Here is a 22,482-nt window from a genome sequence, read left to right on the forward strand (position 1 = left end):
ACTGAAGAAGTGAAACTTCTGTTTAGTCAGTTCATATTGGATATCACTTTATAGGATAAACATGATTTTCTTTCTGCTAAGTTAAATCTTGGATAATAAAAGTAGTCTTCATTGGAACTGCTTGAAAAGTGAAAAGAGCAAATTCCAATGAAAAGGGAAGAAAATCTAGTTTTTAAGCTGTGTGGGAAAGATAAGTTTGAATCTATGTAGTTGCAGAGGTCATGTCTTTATTTTTATTGCAAGCAGCTGAAGTGCATACATGTCATGTGATCTGAGGGGGCAGTTGCTTCTTTCAACCAGTCAGATCTCTAGGAGGCTTCCTTTCCTAGGAGACAGAGATATCTCTCCTTAATATGCAGGGTTTAATTAAAATGCTATCCATCTTGCAAGCAGTGTCACTCACATGTCCCTACTTTGGGTTGCTGGTGTGCAGAGCTTTCAGACCCTTCAGCGGAGGTTCCACGAGGCAGTACACACAGTGTCCCGTGGTCGTGGTCTGAGGCAGCATACATAGCCAGTTCACGGTGGCAGTTCCTGGTCGGGCAGCCTCTCTGTATAGGAAGCCAGGTGGGAGAGTTGGTGCCCATGGTCCCAAGACAAACACCTGCAGAATCCCAGCACGGCCAGCTCCACAGTAACGTGGCTCTCGCTTCCATTTGGTTGGATCATTCCCTACAAGTAGCTTCAGCCCAGAACACTTGCCGTTGGAAGATATTTTCAAATGCAGTGATTTAAATCCACTGAATCAAAATATACGGAAGGAATCTTTTGTGAGAATATGCTTTATACTGGAACTGTTGGCAAAGGACTTCAAAATTGGTGTTTTCACCTGTTTCATCTAAGAAGTGTGTTTTTCATGAGTGGTTAAGGAAGAGTACAAGGAAACCTTTATCAGTGGTTAATTTGCTCAAATAAAGAATGTGTCTATGTTTATGGCTGCATTTCCTAAAAATAACATGGTCTTTTGGCAGCTATCAGAATTAACATGATAAAAGTCTATAGGAAAAAAACCCCCAAATAATTCAAATCTAAATAGTTATCAAGAAACTGAGGGCTGAAATTAGAGAGTAGAAAGATATAACTTGTTAGACTGAGACATAAAGTTTTAAAAGTCTTGGCATATGTCAAATGAATCTTATACTTTCCTTACCTATTGCAGCTTGGTTAGCCCTTTCAGTTACAAAAAATTTCCATAGTTATGTGGCTCCATGACATAATAGTGAAGTCAGCTGTTTCTCTTTCATTCTACAGATAATCCTCTTCTTGTCGTGAGGCCACCAGGTACGTTTCTCTTCTGGATAACCTTGACATTCTAGTAATCAAGTTGGATATTGAACATGAGATTGTTATGGTTACTCACAAGTAGACATGCCAAACCATTTTTGTATTGTCATTATTCTCCGACAACTTCTGTGGTTTCTTTGCGCCCGCTCTCCTAATCTAGGGAAAAGAACAGTCTGGAAATTGTTAAATAGGGTTAGTGGAGGGCATGGCCACCCACTCCAGTATTCTTGCCTGGAGAATCCCCATGGACAGAGGAGCCTGGCGGGCTACAGTCCATGAGGCCGCAAAGAGTCAGACGTGACTGAGCAACGAAACACAGCACAGCACAGACAATAGCTATAAAAACCACTGTGGGTGGCCAACAACCTATGAAGAGGTAACAGTATTTTTACAACCTCTTTGAATGTTTTAAATTGCTGAAAAGATAGCAAAATGGATTAAGAGTACAAAAAATTTTACTTTGTTTTTCAAATAAACTGAGAAAAACCTATTGCCTAAGTTCAGGACAGGTCTTAGGAATTACAGGAATGGTAGACATCTGTGCTGAGGGGCTTTGGGGGTGGGGAGGTAGGATGGTATGACACCCAAGGTCAAACTTGTCATCATAACTTATGTTCCTTGAGGCCGAAAGGCTTTTTCTTACTCTGAGGATCCTTTATAAAGATGCAAATAGTTCAAATATCTTCGGGTATGAGGAACTCCCGAGCTGTACTTCAGTATAAAGAAAGAAGAGAAGAGAGAGCGCACCCATCGGAAGATGGGAAAACTGCTCAGGAAAGCCCCGCAAAGAGGGGAAGGCCCAGTGAATAAGCTGACATGTCTGGTACTTTGTACAAGAGTAAACACTGTGAAGTGCTCTGACTTGGAAGATGTGCTTTGTGTTGTCCAGGTGGTGAGCCCATCTGGATCCCATTTGCTTTCAAACACGACCCTAGCTACACAGACTGCCACGGCCGACAGTATGTGAAGCGGACATGGTACAGGAAGTTTGTGGGAGTCATTCTTTGCAATTCGCTGCGGTATAAGATCTACCTCAGTGACAACCTGAAAGGTAGGTCTTTGGGGATGGCGTGCTGTGGGAAGGTATGAAAAGTCTCTAGTTGATCAGATACTAACTTGACATAGCAGGTGCACCATGCATTTGAGGTGTGGACCGGTCATGTCTCAGTCTGGCTCAAATGCAAACCAGTTTTGCAGGCTCTGTGCTAGAGTGACTTGTTTTCACATTGGTACCCAAGAATATATGTACATATTTTATATCAACTACTTTTTAGGAATGAAGTCCAGAATTCTATTAGAAAATCAAAGGCCATTTTTTTTTGATGTTGATTCTGTAACAGTAGGCATGGGTGTAAGCTTGAATTACTGAGGACAGGTCCACACTACGGTCTTTGCCACTGGCACAACTTTACAGAGAAAAAATGTAGATGGTGAAACATAGATGAGCTGCACTATTTTTTTTTTTTTTTGAGCTGCACTATTTATTCTGTGTCCAAACAAAAATTACATTGTTTTCATCATGGTAGGGGATTCAAACAGAGAATAACATATGTACTTTGAACTACTAACATTTCAAAATGCCATTTCTACCTAGCTGGCTTTGACTCACCCACCTACACATAATTGTCTTATATTTCAAAATTCACACAACTTTTAATCTTTTAGCATAACATTTTTTTTAAAAAAACTTTCCTGCAGCTGGTTTATATTTTATCATAGGTCAGTTATTTTGTTCTTTTATTTCTTGCTAGTGATCATTTCTCGATAATGTCAAAATCTCCCCAACCGTCCCCTACTCCAGCAATTTCTCAGTGTTTATGCCTCTCCTGACAACCAGTGTCTGTTTCTCTCTGCTTTTTCCCCCCTCTCCCACACTGCCCCTTTCCTCCTCTGCTTCAGAATTCCTGGGGGAGGTCACATAGCCTTGTCTGGTATCGCAGGGTTGAGAGAAACAACTCAGCCCTACTGTGCAGCTCTGGTTCAGGACCAAGGACAGCACCTCCTGCTGCAGACACGCCCTACTTCTAGTTACATATGAAAACAGGTCCCACTATTTTTACACATATTCATGCTTTTCATAATGGTTTCATAAAATATTCTCTGACTGTCAGACCTTCCACCTTTTTTTAAAACCAAAGAGTAGAAAGGTATCTCATTTATTGGCTTAAAATGCCTATAATATTAGTAGTTTCCATTTAAGGAACACTTGCTAAGTATGTAGCATACATGAGCTCAATAAATCCTTACAATGCTTTGAAATCAGTGCCATTATCACCATCTTTCAAACATGGAAAGTATGACACACAGAGTGTGAGTAATGTGCCCTCTTCAGTTCAGTTTATTCCCTCAGTCATGTCTGACTCTTCGCGACCCCATGGACTGTAGCACAGCCTCCCTGTCCATCACCAACTCCTGGAGTTTACTCAAACTCATGTCCATTGAGTCAGTGATGCCATGCAACCATCTTATCCTCTGTCGTCCCCTTCTCCTCCTGCCCTCAATCTTACCCAGCATCAGGATCTTTTCAAATAAGTCAGCTCTTAGCATCAGGTGGCCACAGTATTGGAGCTTCAGCTTCAACATCAGTCCTCCCATTGAATATTCAGGACTGGTTTCATTTAGTATTGACTGGTTGGATCTCCTTGCAGTCCAAGGGGCTCTCAAGAGTCTTCTCCAACACCACAATTCAAAGCATCAATTCTTTGGCACTCAGCTTTCTTTATGATACAACTCTCACATTTGTCCATGACAACTGGGAAAACCATAGACTAGACTGACCTTTGACTAGACTGACCTTTGTTGGCAAAATAATGTCTCTGCTTTTTAATATGGTGTCTAGGTTGGTCATAGCTTTTCTTCCAAGGAGCAAGTGTCTTTTAATTTCATGGCTGCAGTCACCATCTGCAGTGATTTTGGAGCCCAAGAAAATACTGTTTCCATTGTTTCCCCATCCATTTACAATGAAATGATGGGACTGGATGCCATGATCTTAGTTTTCTGAATGTTGAGTTTTAAGCCAGCTTGTTCATGCTCCTCTTTCACCTTCATGAAGAGGCTCTTTAGTTCCTCTTTGCTTTCTGCCATAAGGGTGGTATCATTTTCATATCTGAGGTTATTGATATTTCTCCCAGCAATCTTGATTCCAGCTTGTGGTTCATCCAGCCTGGCATTTCACATGATGTACTCTGCAGACAAGTTAAACAAACAGGGTGACAATATACAGCTTTGATGTACTCCTTTCCCAATTTGGAACCAGTCCATTGTTCCATGTCCAGTTCTAACTGTTGCTTCTTGACCTGCATACAGATTTCTCAGGAGGCAGGTATGGTGGTCTGGTATTCCCATCTCTTTAAGAATTTTCCAGTTTGTTGTGATCCACACAGTCCATGGCTTTGGCATAGTCCCTGAAGCAGAAGTAGATGTTTTTCTGGAATTCCCTTGCTTTTTCTATGATCCAGTGGATGTTGGCAATTTGATCTCTAGTTCCTCTGCCTTTTCTAAATCCAGCTTGAACATCTGGAAGTTCTTGGTTCGCATACTGTTGAAGCCTCACTTGGAGAATTTTGAGCATTATTTTGCTAGCATGTGAGATGAGTGCAATTGTGTGGTTATTTGAACATTCTTTAGCATTGCCTTTCTTTGGGATTGGAATGAAAACTGACCTTTTCCAGTCCTGTGGCCACTGCTGAGTTTTCCCAATTTGCTGGCCTATTGAGTGCAGCACTTTAACAGCATCATCTTTTAGTATTTGGAATAGCTCAGCTGGAATTCCACCACCTCCACTAGCTTTGTTTGTAGTGATGTTTCCTAAGGCCCACTTGACTTCACACTCCAGGATGTCTGGTTCTATATGAGTGACCACACCATCATGGTTATCTGGGTAATTAAGGTCTTTTTTGTAAAGCTCTTCCATGTATTCTTCCCACCTTTTCTTAATATCTTCTGCCTCTGTTAGGTCCATACCATTTCTGTCCTTTTTTGTGCCCATCTTTGCATGAAATGTTCCCTTGGTATCTCTAATTTTCTTGAAGAGAACTCTTGTCTTTCCCATTCTATTGTTTTCCTCTATTTCTTTGCATTGATCACCGAGGAAGGCTTTCTTATCTCTCCTTGCTGTTCTTTGGAACTCTGCATTCAGATGGGTATATGTTTCCTTTTCTCCCTTGCCTTTAGCTTCTCTTATTTTCTCAGCTATTTCTAAGGCCTCCTGAGACAACCATTTTGCCTTTTTGCATTTTGGTTTCTTGGGGATGCTTTTGATCACTGCCTCCCATACAATGTCATGAACCTCTGTCCATGGTTCTTCAGGCACTCTGTCTATCAGATCTAATCCCTCGAATCTATTTGTCACTTCCACCGTATAATCCTAAGGGATTTGATTTTGGTCATACCTGAATGGTCTAGTGGTTTTCCCTACTCTCTTCAATTTAAGTCTGAATTTGGCAATAAGGAGTTCATGATCTGAGCCACAGTAGTTCCCCGTCTTGTTTTTGGTGACTGTAAGAGCTTCTCCACCTTCGACTGCAACAAATATAATTAATCTGATTTCGGTATTGACCATCTGGTGATGTTCACATATGGAGTCTTCTCTTGTGTCATTGGAAGAAGATGTTTGCTATAACCAGTGCATTCTCTTAGCAAAACTCTGTTAGTCTTTGCCCTGTTTCATTTTGTACTCCAAGGCCAAATGTGCCTGTTAGGTATCTCTTGACTTCCTACTTTTGCATTCAAGTCCCCTATGATGAAAATGACATCTTTTTTCGGTGTTGGTTCTTCAAGTTTGTGCAAATTCCTAAATCAGCTGTAGCATTTTTGGGCCAGTCACTGACTCATCAAATTCCTTTTTGCAGATACATTCTACAACATTGGGGACAGTTGGGGACGAGGTGAAGACCACTGTCAATTTGTGGATTCACACCTTGATGGAAGAACAGGGCCTCAGTCCTACATAGAAGCCCTCCCTAACATTCAAGGTAATGTGAACAAAGGCCTGATCTATTACACTGGGGGATGGGGAGGAGGGCCAACATAAGGAGAAAATTCATGGTATCTCTGCCTTTGGTTTGTCATTTGAAGATGGATGTTAGCAGCATTTTTGATCATAAAAATAAGGAATCAACAAAGTACTCCTACCACATGCTGTATTTGGAGTGAGCCTTGGAGAGGTGGCTCAGACAGTAAAGCATCTGCCTGTGATGCAGGAGACCCAGGTTCAATCCCTGGGTTGGGAAGACCCCCTGAAGAAGGGAATGGCTATCCACTCCAGTATCCTTGCCTGGAGAATTCCGTGGACAGAGGAGCCTGGAGGACTGCAGTCCATGAGGTCACAAAGAGTTGGACACAACTGAGTGACTAACACTTTTCCTTTTCCTTTGGAGAGGTGGGGATACAGAGGAATACAAGACCTTATCCCTACTTTCAGGAAACACAGAACTGGGAAGAGAGGATAAACATATGAAAGGTCACTAGAGCAGACAACCTAAAGTGCCAACAATGGCAAGTTATGTCACATGACTGTCCCATTATCACGTAGTTGTGCAGATTATAGTCAGTCTCTGAGTTCAAGAGAGGCAGGCCACTTGAGGCTGCCAGGGGAAGTTTTCAGAAGAGGCAGAGTCTGGGTTGAGTCATAAAAATTCATGCAAAGATTAGAGAGTCTTCCAGGTGGAGAATGACATGAACAAGAGTATAGAAAAGGAAAAATAAATAAATGCAAACCAACCAGGATATGTTTCAGGAGATTGTGTGTCAATTATTTCATGATGGCACTGTAAGAGGAAATAAGTATATTCATCTCAAAGTTAACAATTTGTAATACATTACTAACTCCAGTAAAACAAGTATATTATGCGGGGTTCTCCAGGGAATCAGAACCAACAGCAGAAAGATAGAGACAGAGAGACAGAGAGGAGAGAGAGAGAGAGAGAGAATGAGATTTATTTTAAGGAACTGGCTCATATGATTGTGGAAACTGGCAAGTCCAAAATCTACAGGGTAGCCCAACGAGGCTGCTGGAGACCTAGGGAAGAGCTGATGTTGCAGTTCACATCTGAAGGCAGAACACCCCTGTCTTCAGGGAAAATCAGTCTTTTTCTACTAGAGCCTTCAACTGATTGGACGAGGCCCACCCACATTACGGAGGCTTCATCGCTTGCATGCCCAGTCGCTCAGTCATGTTCAACTCTGTGACCCCATGGACTGTAGCCCGCCAGGCTTCTCAGTTCATGGAATTCTCCAGGCAAGAATCTTGGAGTGGGTTGCCATTCCCTCCTCCAGAGGATCTTCCCTTCCAGGACCTGAACTCACATCTCCTGTGGGTCCTGCATTACAAGTGGATTCTTTACCACCAGGGAAGCCCATGGAGACTTCCTTACATAGGTACAATTGATGAAAGCATTGACCATGAGTGACTGAACTCAATCTCCAGCTCCTCTCTCCTCCCCGAGGTTGGGGGTGGGATGGAAGCCCCCACCCCATAATCCCATGGTTCGTCCTCTGGAGACCAGCCCTCACCCTTAGGTGCTTTCCAGAAGCCACTTCATTAACATAAGCCCACGTGTGGTTGAAGAGGTTTATTATGAATAGAATCATTTCCCAGACACCTTAATTGCTCTTGCCACTCAGGAAATTCCAAGGGTTTGGGGAGCCTCATGCCAGGAATGGGGATGAAGACCAAATACCCATTTTCTATTATAAATCACAGTGTCGCAGATGTGTTTTCTTTCTCTTTTTTTTTAACCTTCTAGGTTACTATCGCCAGTACCGCCAGGAGCCAGTCAGCTTCGGCAACATAGGTTTTGGAACCCCCTACTACTATGTGGGCTGGTACGAGTGTGGGGTCTCCATCCCGGGGAAGTGGTAACCGCAGGAAGATCGTGCTGGAAGCTCGCCTAGCTGATCCCCTTGTTAACTTGAGTGAGGGCCTGCCAGCAGGAAAAGAGGCAGTGTCCCAAGCCCCACTGCTGTCCCCGGTGTCAGCAAGGCCCCCCACTGCTGTCCCCGGTGTCAGCAAGGCCCCCCACTGCTGTCCCCGGTGTCAGCAAGGCCACACAGTGGACACTGGACACTTCAGGCATCTTCAATCTGGAACTCATTCCTACGTCTTGGCCTGGACCACACACTGGCTTCAGTGTTGCTGTTAACTTTGCTTTTCTACAGGTTTTACTTATAACAGTACATCCCAGGGATGGCACAGACAGCTACAGGGATGCACGGTGCGATTTTCATCCTTTTTAGGCCCGAGGTTCAGATGCTTCAGTATCTCCAGGGATCAGTATCAACACACTCGGCTCACTTCATGGAACACCACCCGCTTTTCTTTTTTCTCACTGGACTCCTCCCAAAGTAGCTAAATTTAAGCTTTGGATCCCTCTCTATGCAGTAGAACTGAATTATTAAAAACGCCACCGAAGGAAATGTAGCCTACTTAAAATTTATTCTGTGGACTTACCCACCGCTAGACCAAATGTATCAAACCTTACTTGTAAATTCTCAATTTTGAGATATATATATATATGTATATATGCATATACATATCTACACTCGTCTGCAAGGACATTGATTAAAATTGCTAAATTTGTACTTGTTCACTCGATAAATGTGTGCGGGACTTTTTGGAGCAGAGGTGCTGTTTGTGAATATCTTTTTAGAAGGCTTCAGAGAATATGTATTCTGTGTAACATGGCAAGAATGGAAAGGTGTGGGTTCTTTCCGTGAATGCTGCCAAGCCCAGGAAATGACTGGGATATAGTGATGCTATGAGCCAGTAGCAAACTGAGTGATTTCCACCGTCCACACCCATGTGAAAAATGAACCGGTGGGCTGTGTGAGGACAGATCTAGTGTGTTTCCAGATTAAGATTTTAGGTCCCAAATGATTTTAAAATCCAGTTTAAAAAGACTCCTTTCCCCTTTCCTGCCAAGCCCAGTGTCTCCTCCTCAAAATATAAGCATCTTACCTTCCTCAACTACAAAACAAGAGGATTTATGTAGAGACATTTTCTTCTAACTCTTCTTAAAATATGGTGTTCTTCGCGTGCGCATGGTACCTCTGTGTCCTCGGGCAGCTCTGGGGAATGAAGGGTTTGTCTCCTTCTAAGTTTCAAGGTGAAAGACAGCGGGGGTGTGGGAGAGACTTCCCTGGTGGCCCAGTGGTTGAGAACCTGCCTTCCAAGGCAGAGGTGTGGGTCCAGTCCCCGGTCTGGGAACGAAGATCCCCATGCTGAGGTGCAGCTAAGCCCACGCGCTGTAACTAGAGAAAGCCCGCCTGCTGCTATGAAGACCCCAGTGCAGCCAAAACAATTGTAAAAAGAAACAAGAATCAGTAGTGGGAACAAGCCAGAGGCAGACACAGTTCTGGAGACCAGGAGCTGTACCACTGTGTAAACGACGTAATGGTGTAAAGTGGTTCGTTACTGGAGTCAGTTACTTTTAGTGCCAGTGCCAGGTGGAAGTGAAGCCTGATGTGTCTGGTGGGTGTGAAGGTAAAAAGCACAAGGAAACAAGTCACTGAGGCTCTTTGTGATGGGGTGGCAGGGGCGGATGTTTTCGGCAACACCCACGATCCCCTCTTGCAGTAAACAACAGTAGAGAAAATGCAGGCATTCTGATGGCTAGGAAAACACTAGGATAGAAATCTGCTGGGTTTCTGAGGCTTTTGTACATAAAAGTGGAATTATGAAAAAGGGATGTCTTTAAAAACACCTATTTTTTCACACTAACCTTCAAACATGCTTCACAATGCCAAACCAAAGATAAGACCTTTAAAGAAAAGTGAATTTTCCTTAGACACCCATCTTTGTTATGGGGCCTCCTGAAGAAGAGTTGGGGGATCAAGAGCCCAACATAGAGATGCAGGCACCTCTCTGCACTATTTCATACACTAAACCGTGTTTCTGGTCAGCCTCACCCCAAAGGGCTTTATACTTGTTTCATACATGAAAGAACACATTTCCCACAGAAGGATTTACACTCACTTCACAGAAATCCAAAGATTTCAGTGGCATTCACTCATGCAAGTTTTTTGAGCTTCTCCTGGAACCTTTGACTGTATTTGAATCTAGAAATCTGAACTTTTATTACCAATAGATGTTTCAATTCTTTATGGAAATTACTACAGAGGCCAGATGATAGCTCAGCCAAAACAAAAAAACTTAATCTATGTGAAGGTGATAGTGTTTGCAATATTCCCTCCAAATTAGGTTATGCAATAGTTCAAATGCATCCACAGAGGTTAGATGAAGTTTCTAGAGCTGTGAGGTCCTGGAGGACATGTTTTAGGAGCTCCATTGGCAGCAAGATGCCAAGAAGGGCATTCAAGATTGTAGCGGGTCTGGAAATCATTCTGTGTCAAGTTGGGATTAAATGAATGGGACTGTTTTCCTAAAGACTTCATCTACTTCCGAGGCTTTAAGGAAGAAAAGGGTTTGCCAGCTCTGGAGGTCAGAGTAGACACAAGTGGGAATTAAAGGAAAAGAAAAGTTGGCTCAAGGATCTTTAGAATTCTAGAAGAATTTAAGAAGAGTTTAATTACCAAATGAGCCTTGTTGGAAAATACTGAGATGTTAATCACTGAAAGCTGAAATATAGCTGGAAATGTCTACACTTTTGATTTGAAGTCCTCAGCCTGTTCTTAATTTGGCCTGTGAGTTCACAATCATTTTTCTGTGCATTTAAAAGGTTGCAAACAAAACAAACAGACCAAGCAAAAACACTGTATATGCAACAGCGACCACCTGTGTTTCTAAAGTGAAAAGGGAAAGTTTGAGTCTCTAAATTGTGTCTGACTTTGCAATCCCATGGACTGTAGCCCGCCAGGCCCCTCTGTCCATGGAATTTCCCAGGCAAGAATACTGGAGTGGGTTGCCATTCCCTTCTCCAGGGGATCTTTCCAACACAGGAATCAAATCCAGGTATCCCTCATTACAGGCAGATTCTTTACCATCTGAACCAACAGAATTATTTAAGGTGATTCTTAAGCCTTAAATATTTATCCTATAAGACAAAGTCTGTACAACTGGATTAGAGATCTCTTGAGGTTTAAAGACAATTTTACCAAAGTACAAACTTAAAAACTTACTACTTGACAGATGTTTGCTGGCTCTTCTCCAACTGGAGTATTATTTATTATCTATCAAATCTAAACTCTGCATTGAGCAGTTGAACTGGGTCCCCAGCTTCCCATCGGTCAAGTCCTCTGTATTGTGGTCTTAGGGAATACTATGGGCTCTAGAGGACTTCATGCATGTTTAATATAACCATCTGGCTGAAACATAATTTCCAGATTTTACCAAATGAGCTTTGATTTATTTTTTTCCTTTTTGACTTTTTCAGATCACATTATCTTCGTCAGTCCAGGAGGATGGGGTGTTTGAGACTGTGCTGATTAATGGCGTTAAAACGCATTTGCTTCTCTGCACAGAGCACAGGTCTTAGTCACTACGTATAATTAAAACGATTCCACCCATAGAATTAGCCCACATTTCTGCAACATCTTCAGGCCTTAAAATCATCTCCTTAGGATGTAACTATTTTGCAGTTGGAGATAAGAAGTGAGTTTAAAAAGTACAACATGAAAACACAATGACACTTGTCATGAATGGTGATCTGGTTTAAAATCTTAGTTGTAAGATTGAAAGTGAAAGCAGTGTTCGTTGCTCAGTCACGTCTGACTCTTTGCAACACCACACACTGTAGCCCGCCACACTCCTTTGTCAATGGAATTCTCCAGGCAAGAATACTGGAGTGGATTGCCATTTCCTTCTCCAGGGGATCTTCCCAACCCAGGGATCAAACCTGGGTCTCCTGCATTGTAGGCAGATTCTTAACTGAGCCACAGGGGACCAATGTACAAATTATAAAAATCATAATGAGAGCTAAGCCCATAAGGATTTACAACAAAGGTGAAATAAAATTAACATGGAAATGGAGGCTGATAAAATTAACACATTAAAAAATTCTTGGTCCCAATTGGGAAAGCAATTCTCTCTCATGCAGAGTTTGCTTGTTGGCCAAGAATAGAAACACCCTGATCAGTTAAGAAAAGGGTTTACCTGAGGTTGGACTCTGCATTCCTAGGGCAGGAAATAACAGTCCACCTCCACCACTTGCAGGAGGTGCTTCCGTGTCGCAGTGTTGTAGCCACGGGTTCCAGGAAACAAACTCACTCAGAAGGACAATGCAGATAGTGGAGTGCAGTTTATTACACCGGCGGGCCCAAGGCAGAGTCTCCTCTTAGCCAACGACCCCGACCAGTTTTTGTGAAAACCTTATATATCCTAAGTGTACGTGCTCAAACCCACCTCCCCAAATTCTCTGAAACTAGTCTCAACAAAGGAAAAGAAAGATACAATCAAAGTTAACCTATGATTCGTATGCCTTAAGCCTAGGTAGTTAACAGTGGACAATTATCAATAGGCCTGTGGTCATACCCCAAAGCATAATAGAATTTATGATTCTATTCGGTTACACAGATAATTAGGGTATTCTTTTAGGCGAGGGAGAGTCTAAATCTGAGCCCTGGGGCTCTTCCATGGGGGTGGGGGGTGGGGTGGTCTGGTTTTCCAGTTGGTATGTCATTTCCATAAATACTGGGCATATAGCTCCAAGTCCACCTTCTGGCCCAAGATGGAGTCCTGCTTTCAAGATGGAGCCTATTCTGTCTGTTTCCTCCTTCAGCGGAGGTGAGCAAGCAGCCGCTCTTGCCTCCCTTTCTAGGAGCAGAATGGACACCTCCAAGCTACCAACTGTTGGTTTCCCCTCTCAGCTCCCTGTGGCTTTCCACACGGTTTATCAGACCATCCCCATAGTACCCACGCAACACTCCTGGTCACCACTCACCTCCATCCACTTCCCCTCCTATTTCAGGAGACCCCACCCCACCTCACGAAGCAGACAGGGCCGCAGGACGGCAGATCGCCACACGCGCATGCGTCGGAGCCCACCGCCATCTTCACACGGAGCTCCCCCCTCAGGTCCAGGAGCGCACTCTGACCTCCTGTAACTGCAGTGTCTCCCTTTTGAAAGACCACACCCCAACGTTCAGATGTGCTCTAGCCTTCCTCATCTTAACTTTAAAATTTAAATTAAAAAATTTTCCCATCACCCATGTCATGACTGAGTGACTGAGCGCGCGCGCGTGCGTACACACACACACACACACACACACACACACACACACACACACGTCCCCCTTCTGCTGCTCCCTCTACACTGTGCTGGCTTTGAGCTGAGTTCCTGAATGAATCAACCCATCCCCTCCTGCTCCTTATTCGCAAGCATTTCTAATGTGGCCACACTCTGGCTTCTTGGGCTCAGCTCTCCCAGGCCTGGGTCTCTCCCGGTGGCCATATCCAGTGGTCAGGCTATTTCTGTTGTCACCTTGTGGCAGCACTTGACAGTCTATCCTGCTTGCCTTCTCCTGCCTGCATCTTCCCTCCCAGCTCCAAATGGCGTCTGGACCTCCCTGTTCCTTGTTGAAGGACAGACCTGAAGGCAACTTTCTCCCCTGGCTTTGCCTGGGAGGGAGGGGGAAGAGGAGCGGTGAGTGCTCTGGGGTCTTTGGTGGAGCAGAGGGAAGTGAGGTAAGAGCAGTGCAGGAGGTGTTCCCCCACCGTGGGGGGAAGAAGCTAGTCGGGGCTTCCATGAGGAGCAGGGCTGCAGACCACTCCCCACCTCCCTGGGGATATGGTGAAGTAAGGATGACTATGGGGAGCTGAAGAAGTTGGACCACAGCGAGGTGAGGTTTCCAGTCCATCCTATCTGAGCCTGTCCCACCCCACAGGGTGGGGAGCAAGAGGGTGTTTGCCTTCCTGGGCCACAGAGGCCTGGGCAGTGGACACTGTGATAATCACTCCTCTCATTTCACTCAGCAGATGTCAACTGAATCCAAAATATGGCCCGGACGTCCTTCTAGACCCTCTTCTGGGCTGCAGGGTGACCCAAATACACACGACCCCTTCCCTGGTGCAGACAGTGTCCTAGCGGAGCAGATGGGAAACACACATGCCAGCAACCAGCTGCAAGCTGGTGGAAATGAATGGAATAGTAAAGCAGATGGCCGTGTCATGGGCAAGTAGGGACCTAAAGCAGCAAAGGAGCTCCTCAGTGGCCAGAGAGGAGTGGGGTGGGCCTGGGACTAGCACCAAGAACACTTGAGACTGAAGGGTTTCTACCTTGACACATGGGCTCTCAGATTTGACTCTTAAAGGCAATAATAAAATAACAGTCATTTTCTGATCTTTGAACTCAGTGGAATTAACCTAAATTGGCTCCTTATGTTGTTAAAATTTTGACACCATGAAGGAGGGCATCTTGATCCTGTCCCACCCAAGGGACCACTGATCCCAATCCAAGTCTACCCATCTGACTGATCACCCATCTTCAAGCTCCAGATGTCAATAGGGGAGACAACAGCCACAGTTCTGTCATCCAGAATCACCCAGCCAGGCCTCGTCCCTCCTCCCAAGAGTGGCTGGCTACTGACTTTATGTTTGGGTGGCAAAAGTGTCCTTTTGCAAATTTCCCAGAATGTCAGGTATTTACCTAATGATTAGCTCAAAACTCCCCTCCAACAGAAAAATTAATTGGTAGCTATCTTTTCTAGAACTTCGCCATAGCAATTTCCACTACTCCCTGAATTATAAGTTTCATGAAGGCAGAGGCTAAGCAGGATCCTATGGGAATTTCCCAGAACAGAACCCCCCACCCCACCCCCATGTCCTCTGTCTGCCTTTTATCTGTAGAAAAATTTTAGTCAAAGAATAAATTTAATCAGAGAAGTGATAAAATGCAGAAAGGAAGACAATCAGATAAAAAAAATAATAGTTTAGCCATTAAACAGAGTCAAGGACTTTTAGTTCCTCCTCAAGGGTTATAGATAATATTCTAAGCCACATCCTGTAAGCTATCTTCCAATACTGAAACTCCTACCAGGTAGGAGAAGCTAACCACATGCTGCCCACAAGCATGTAGATAACCCCAGACTGATTGGAATCAGAGGGTTGATGATGTTGACTCCTAATTAAGTTACCACCAACCAATCAGAGGGCTTCCCTTGTGGCTCAACTGGTAAAGAATCTGCCTGCAATGTGGGAGACCTGGGTTCGATCCCTGGGTTGGAAAGATCCCCTGGACAAGGGAAAGGCTACCCATTCCAGTATTCTGGCCTGGAGAATCCCATGGACTGTATTGTCCATGGGGTCGCAAAGAGTCGGACACAACTGAACGACTTTCACTTTCAACCAATCAGAAACACACCCTCAAGCTGATCACACACCACACAACCCCCTGCCCTCACCTTGTCTTTAAAAACCTTCCCCTGAAAGCCTTCAGAGAGTTTGGGTCTTCTGAGCATGAGCTGCCTGGATTCCTTGTTTGGCGCCTGTAGCAAATGCTGCACTCTCTTTCAGCACAACTCAGTGTCTGTAGGTTGGCTTTGCTGTGCATGACCAAACAGACTCAAGTTTGGTTTGGTAACAAGGCCACATCTGTTATTTCACCTACTGTCACATCCTGCCATCTAACCCAGAGCCTGGCCCATAGCAGATGTTCAATAAATGACTTTTGAATGCAAGAGTGAATGAGTAAATGAACAACTGAATACACATTCTGCTGCTCTCCTCCGAGTGCACTTCGTGGTGTCCTACTTTGTTCAGTCTGCTGGCCCTGTTCACTTTATTCCAGAGACTTTGAGGCCAGGGTCATTTTCTCAAGGAAGTCCCGTTGGCATGGAGAAATTCATACAGTTCTGACAATGTCTTCTGTTAGCTTATTTCCAGTTCTATGACAATGTTTTTGGCTTTTGCAATTTTTTTCCATCCAGAAATTGGAGACGAGCTTGTAGGTCATTGTAACTTAGAGCCTAGAATGTAAAAGTTTGGTAACTGAAGGATATAATGTTTATTTTCTTTCTGTCTGAAAGCAAGAGAACATGTAGTTGGGGCAAAAAAAATCTGAGCATGAGAGGAAAAACTCATGCAAAGAGCAGCCCCAAGAAGTCTACTCCTTCACTGGTCTTCCAGAAGGCCGGTTGGCACCAGGTAGCCTGGGAGCAGTGTCTCAGGCCAGGAAAGGGGTGGTGAGAAAGATTTTCAAGTTGGTCTCTGTGTTGATGTCTTGCCTTACTGCTCTTCTCTGGCCTGTCTTTGATGTCTTTGTAGTCCACTTGTACTGAGGCCAGGACCCATCAGAGAACCTACAATTTACACTTCCATGCACTGTCTCTTTCTGAGAATAGCAGCTTTGTGAAGAAGCAAAGTTGGTTACCCCGTCCAAGTCTTATCGGACAAGAATGGTGCTGGAACTAGAGGGAGATGAAAGGGACAGTTGAGATGCATCCCTTAGATTATTCCTTTAGGGAGTTAGTTGATAGGTAGGTAGGTAGGTAGAAAGATAGCTAGCTAGCTAGATAGATAAGGGAGAATAAAACTGTAAAGATTTTCAACAGTGATACCAAGAGAGAGGCTTAGAGAACAAGAGAGATGTCAGAAGAGCCATGCTGGTCTACAGGTATCACATCCTTCTGTTTGGGCCAGATATTCACTCTCAATCAGAAACCTTGGTTTCTGCTCCACAGTTCTTCTCTATCCATACTGTCTGCAACCTTTGTCCCATTTCTTCAAAGATGATACAGCCATCTTTGCAGATATAGACCTTATACACAGTTCATTAATTAAGCAACATTTATTATTTATTAACTTGTAAAAGACCCTGAGATGATGGATCAACATCCCACCAGTAAACAAATGTCACCTTCAAATTAGGATAATTAAAGGAGGTTTAGGGCTTCCCTGGTGACTCAGATGGTAAGGAACCCGCCTGCCAATGCAGGAGACATAAGAGATACAGGTTCGATCGCTGGGTCAGGAAGATCCCCTGGAGAAGGGAATGGCAACCCACTCCAGTATTCTTGCCTGGGAAGTCCCATGGACCGAGGAGCCTGGTGGGCTACAGTCTGTGAGGTCACAAAGAGTCAGACATGACTGAGTGACTAGCACTTTGACTTTTCAAAGGAGGTTTAAGAAAGGAACTGTTGATGTAGGTGCAGGTGGGGACCACAAGGAACACTGCATCAGTGGGCTGTTACCATCCTGAACCTGGAGGACCAGAGGGAGGACTGGTTAACAGAATCCAGGAGAATCTGGCAGACAAGTCCAGCTTTCGAGAAGTGATGACCTCCCTCAAGGGACAAAGCAGCCCTGCATGCAGGGAGCCTGGGCTTCCTCCTGCTCACCCTGCTCCCTCCCTTAATCTTTCCCCCTCCTCTCACGTTCCCTCCTGTTTCCTGCCAGGGTCCTCGTTACCCAAACCCACCCGGAAGCCAGGTGACAAAGAGGCGGGTTGATGAAGGTGAAACAAGTCAGCCCCTGCTGCAGAGAGCAGGATGAAGAAGGGAAGAAGGCAGATCTGCAGAGACAAGTTAGAAGCATCCACCCAGTCTGGAAAGTGATAATGCTCTTTCACAATTGTTTGTTACTTTTAGTACATTATGACATCATCAGCAAAAATTAGTTAAGGATGATTTTTAGAGAGTTCACTAAATAGAAAGGACTTTCATACTCCCTTTTCTTCCTGGAGCTGGTAGAGACTTTCAAGGACATCTCATTTAAACTATTACATAGTCAAGGAAATGGAGACCCAGAAAGCTGAAATCCCCTGCCAAATTCACACACTGAGGTACAGGCCCATCTCTTCCACCAGCAGGAATGGCAGGGGTGAGCACGTGGCCACCAGTCCTATTTCCCTGGTAGTGACAGACATTGCTAGTCAATCAAGGTGGAAGGAGCTCCATCTCTGTCAACACTGACCTCTCAACAGCGCTCTCAGTTGAGTAGAACCAGGAGTCAAGTTCAAACCTGCTTGCCATCTCCACACTACACGGTCTCATCCCTGTAAATGTCTCTTATGTTGGCTCAGTGGTAGAGAATCCACCTCAGTGCAGGAGATCTGGGTTTAATCCCTGGGTGGGGAAGATCCCCTAGAGAAGGAAATGTTACCACGCCGGTGTTCTTGCCTGGAGAATTCCATGAACAGAGGAGCCTGTCGGGCTATAGTCCATGGGGTCGCAAAAGGTCGGACATGACTGAGTGAGTAACACCGTCACTTTTCACTTTTGTTATGCTACATGGCTTGTGGGATCTTAGTTCCTCAACAAGGGATTGAACCCACACTCCCTGCTGTGGAAGCCTGGAGTCCTAACCACTGGATCACCAGGGAATTCCCGATGTCTCTTAGTTTTGACTGCTCCCCAAAAAACTGAACTTTCAGGGCCCCATACTGTGTGGTCAGAATAGAGGAGAAATGATACTTTGAATTATGTCAGTGTTTTCCACCCTGGTTTTTGCTTCAGTTGATGAATTTGGCTTCACTGAGCACCAGGTTCTCAGGGATTTGTGTGAAGCCTTTGTTAGGCACTTAGCACTGTGCTGGCTGCTGTTGAGGCCCGAGTGGGAGAAGCTGGGTTTGTTATCCTCAAAGGTTTAGTCAAGTTCAGGGAAAGCACATTCTTGCCTCTCCCTCATGTGAAGGTGACCCTGCGGGTACCCGTCCCAGCTGCCTCCTGTGACGCCCAGACTCATGAGCGCTCTGCCTTCTCACCCTGTCCCTGCGGACACGCACACCCTTCGCAACCCCCCACTTGGTCCTATGTGGGCAAGGCTTCCAGGATGCTCACCACCCTTCCAGGACTTCACAATGAACTCCACCTCCTACCACCTCCTTGGAAAGTTTGGAAATTCATGGATTTGCCTCAGGATGAAAAAGTGGGGGTAATTCAGGGATGGTTCCAAAAGCTCTGTACGGGAGCTGGTCCCGGCCAAGTAGACTGAGATTCCTCCAGCAATGGACCTGTGTGGCCAGCTGCTGCCGACCCCTACATGCTCACCCTGGCCTACGACCTCAGGGGCACCCAGCTGCAGGCCCAGGGCCAGGTCAGGAGACTGGATGCACCTACCTGTGCCCTCAGCACATGGGAAGGGTTAGAAACCATCTCAGGCTTTCTTGACCGCTCGTATTTATCCATGCTTGCTTTAATTCAACACACTTTCCATGACAACATGTGCCAGGGAGTGTGAATGAATAACACGTGGAGTTCATGCCCATCTCAGAGTTCACACTTTACCCTAAAACACAACTGGAAGAGCTGGGCATTTTAAAAAGTTTGGGGAGGTTATATGTAAGTCATGGGTGTTTTGTGTTTGCTGTCGTCTGGGGTATGCTATGTCCGTGTGAAGCACAGCTGCTTCGAGACGCACTAAATTCCACTTCCAGCATTTCTGGGCTGCCTCTTTGTATAGGAAATATTTATTTGGTGACCACTGCTCTATTCTGTTTTTGATGCTGAATCAGAAAATGTAGTCTCTCCTTTGGGAATGTTCTGGTTAATGAAAAACAAATGGTGGCCTGAGAGGTACAAAGCTTGTTGACCGGTCCAGAAGAGTTTCTTGGTAGAAAGTCAGGGCTTTGTCCATAGTCAGGGTATCTCTGAGTTAATTTGTAATGACTGAGTTGGAAAATAGCTTATAATCTGCTTCATGGGTCAAATACAAGGTGAATATCATTAGTATATCCATCCATACATCTGTAATAGCCAATTGTTATAAATCCTTACTAGGTTCCAGAGACCTTTCCAAGTACAGATTCAGACTTTGTTTTCATTTTTAAACCATTTTATTGAGCTATGATTAACATACAAAAATTGTATATAGTTAATATATAAAACTTGAGGTGTTTGGAGATGAATCTACCCTCGTGAAATCATCACCATGATCTATGCCATAAACTTATATATCATCTTGAAAAGTTTTCTCCCACACTCTTTATTATTATTTTTGTGTGTAATAAGAGCATAGTGTAAGATCTACCCTCGTTGCAAATTTCTGAGTCTATGATACAGTGTTACTATAGCCACTATGCTGTGTAGTGGATTTCTATGACTAATTCAGCTTGCATAACTGAAACTTTGTACCCTTCGATTGGTTTCCCTGGGGGCTTAGATGGTAAAGAGTCTGCATGCAATGCAGGAGACCTGGGTTTGATCCCTGGGTCAGGAACATCCCCTGGAGAAGGGAATGGCTACCTATTCCAGTACTCTTGCCTGGAGAATCCCATGGACAGAGGAGCCTGGAGAGCTACAGTCCATGGGGTCGCAAAGAGTCTGAAGAGACTTTAGCATGCATGCACTCATGCTTTGATTATTACCACTTCATTTTCTCCTCTCCCAGTCCCTGGAAGTCACCATTCTACTCTCTGCTTCCATGAGGTTCACTATTTTAGATTCCTCACATAAGGGCAATTATTAGAACTTGTTTTTTGTGACTGGTTTATTTCACATAGCATAATGCCCTCTGGGTTCAACCATGTCATCACAAATGGCAGGATTTCCTTTCTTGAGGTTGAATAATATTCCTGTGTGGGTGGGTACGTGCGTATGTATAATGTTTTTATTCACTGAAATTTTTTTCTGTACAGTAGAATTCATTCTTTTTAGCGTACATCTCTATGAATCTTCATAAATTCATAGTCATGTAATCACTGATATAATTAAATTCCATCACCCCCCAAATTCCTTTTCCCCCACCCCTAGTTCTGTCACCAACTGATCTGTTTGCTGTCTCTATAATTTTGCCTTATCCAGAAGGTCATGTGAAAGTGACTGTATGGGTTTCTGAGTCTGCCTTCACTCCGAACGAGCATACCGCCTTTGAGACCCGTGGGTGGTGTTGCACACATCACGAGCTCACTCCTTTTGCTTCTGAGTGCTGTTTCTGCCTGTAAAGTTGCAGCACTGTGATTATACATTTACCAGAGGGAAGAACCAGAGTTGAAGTATTTTCTGATGTGTGCTGATTATGAATAAAGCTGCTATAAATGTTCATGGACAGGACATTATATGAATGTAAGCTTTTATTTCTCCAGGAGTGGACTTTCTTAGATATGCTAAGTGTATCAGTATCAGTTCAGTCACTCAGTCGTGTCTGACTCTTTGTGACCCCATGGACTGCAGCATGACAGGCTTCCCTGTCCTTCACCAACTCCCAGAGCTTGCTCAAACTCATGTCCATCAAGTCTGTGATGCCATCCAACCATCTCATCCTCTGTCGTCCCCTTCTCCTCCTGCCTTCAATCTTTCCCAGTATCAGGGTCTTTTCCAATGACTCAGTTCTTCGCATCAGGTGGCCAAAGTATTGAAGCTTTGGCTTCAGCATCAGTCCTTCCAGTGAATATTCAGGACTGATTTCCTTCAGGATTGACTGGTTTGATCTCCTTGCAGTCCAAGGGACTCTCAAGAGTCTTCTTCAACACCACAGTTCACAAGCATCCAATTCGTTAGCACTCAGCTTTCTTTATGGTCCAACTCTCACATCCATACATGACTACTGGAAAAACCATAGCTTTGACTAGATGGACCTTTGTCGGCAAAGTAATGTCTCTGCTTTTTAATATGCTGTCTAGGTTGGTCATAGCTTTTCTTCCAAGGAGCAAGTGTCTTTTAATTTCATGGCTGCAGTCACCATCTGCAGTGATTTTGGAGGCCAAGAAAATAAAGCATTGTTTCCATTGTTTCCCCATCTATTTGCCATGAAGTGAGGGGACTGGATGCCATGATCTTCGTTTTTTGAATGCTGGGTTTTAAGGCAATTTTTTCATTCTCCTGCTAAGTGTACATGTGTTTAACTTTGTGAGAAACTATCAAACTGTTTTCCAAAGTGGAGTGCCAGCTGCATTCTTATCAGCATGTGTGAGAGTTTCAGTTGTTCTACATCTTTGTCAGCATCTGGATTTGTTCAGTAAAAAAATTAGCCATTATAACAAGTATGAAGTCATATCTCATTGTAGTTTTAATTTGCATTTCTCTAATGGCTTCCCTGGTAGCTCAGATGGTAAAGAGTCTGCTATGCAGGAGATGCAGGTTCAATCCCTGGGTCGGGAAGGAAATGGCAACCCACTTCAGTATTCTTGCCTGGAGAACTCCATGGATAGGGGAGCCTGGTTTGCTACAGTTCAGGGGGTCGCAAAGAGTTGGACACAACTGAACAACTTTCACTTTTCAATGACTAATGATACCATCTTTTTATGTTCTTGTTTGCCATCCAGATATAGTTGAAGTGAAGTGTCTTTTAAATGTATTTTGTCCATTTCTTTTAATTGAGTTGTTTACTTATTTTTGAGTTATAAAATGTTTTATATAGTCTGGAAATGA

At 44.2% G+C, this 22,482-nt stretch overlaps 1 protein-coding gene and 3 long non-coding RNA genes across 9 annotated transcripts in view; 3 read left to right on the forward strand and 1 right to left on the reverse strand.

Annotated features, from left to right (window-relative positions):
- The window catches only part of FNDC1 (fibronectin type III domain containing 1), a 111,323-nt gene extending 102,623 nt beyond the window's left edge, over positions 1–8,700 (forward strand). For 4 of the 5 annotated variants that reach the window (XM_081530182.1, XM_081530181.1, XM_081530183.1 and 1 more), the window contains 4 exons: positions 1,252–1,281; positions 2,174–2,335; positions 6,135–6,257; positions 8,031–8,235. In XM_081530182.1, coding sequence (XP_081386308.1) covers positions 1,252–1,281; positions 2,174–2,335; positions 6,135–6,257; positions 8,031–8,146 — 431 coding nt within the window. In that variant the 3' untranslated portion in view covers positions 8,147–8,235. Of the gene's footprint in view, positions 1–1,251; positions 1,282–2,173; positions 2,336–6,134; positions 6,258–8,030; positions 8,236–8,442 lie in introns of those variants that run through there. The other variant, XM_081530185.1, reaches the window with a different exon arrangement.
- On the reverse strand, positions 211–15,708 carry LOC145521525 (uncharacterized). 2 transcript variants are annotated; one of them, XR_014065445.1, is made up of 3 exons: positions 15,580–15,708; positions 1,151–1,312; positions 211–838 (listed from the first exon to the last, which is right to left on the reverse strand). It is a non-coding gene; the product is annotated as an uncharacterized LOC145521525 (long non-coding RNA). The 2 variants fall into 2 exon arrangements; XR_014065444.1 differs by having other exon boundaries at positions 211–740; positions 15,580–15,706.
- LOC145521527 (uncharacterized) lies at positions 12,829–13,387 on the forward strand. The gene is made up of 2 exons (XR_014065446.1): positions 12,829–12,964; positions 13,149–13,387. It is a non-coding gene; the product is annotated as an uncharacterized LOC145521527 (long non-coding RNA).
- Positions 15,709–17,339: 1,631 nt separating the features above from the next.
- On the forward strand, positions 17,340–20,021 carry LOC145519774 (uncharacterized). The gene is made up of 2 exons (XR_014063904.1): positions 17,340–17,448; positions 17,573–20,021. It is a non-coding gene; the product is annotated as an uncharacterized LOC145519774 (long non-coding RNA).
- The last annotated feature ends 2,461 nt before the right edge of the window (positions 20,022–22,482 follow it).

The sequence above is a fragment of the Giraffa tippelskirchi genome, chromosome 9, assembly GCF_054371585.1.
Source record: "Giraffa tippelskirchi isolate mGirTip1 chromosome 9, T2T-mGirTip1v1.2.pri, whole genome shotgun sequence".
NCBI classification, from domain to species: domain Eukaryota; kingdom Metazoa; phylum Chordata; class Mammalia; order Artiodactyla; family Giraffidae; genus Giraffa; species Giraffa tippelskirchi.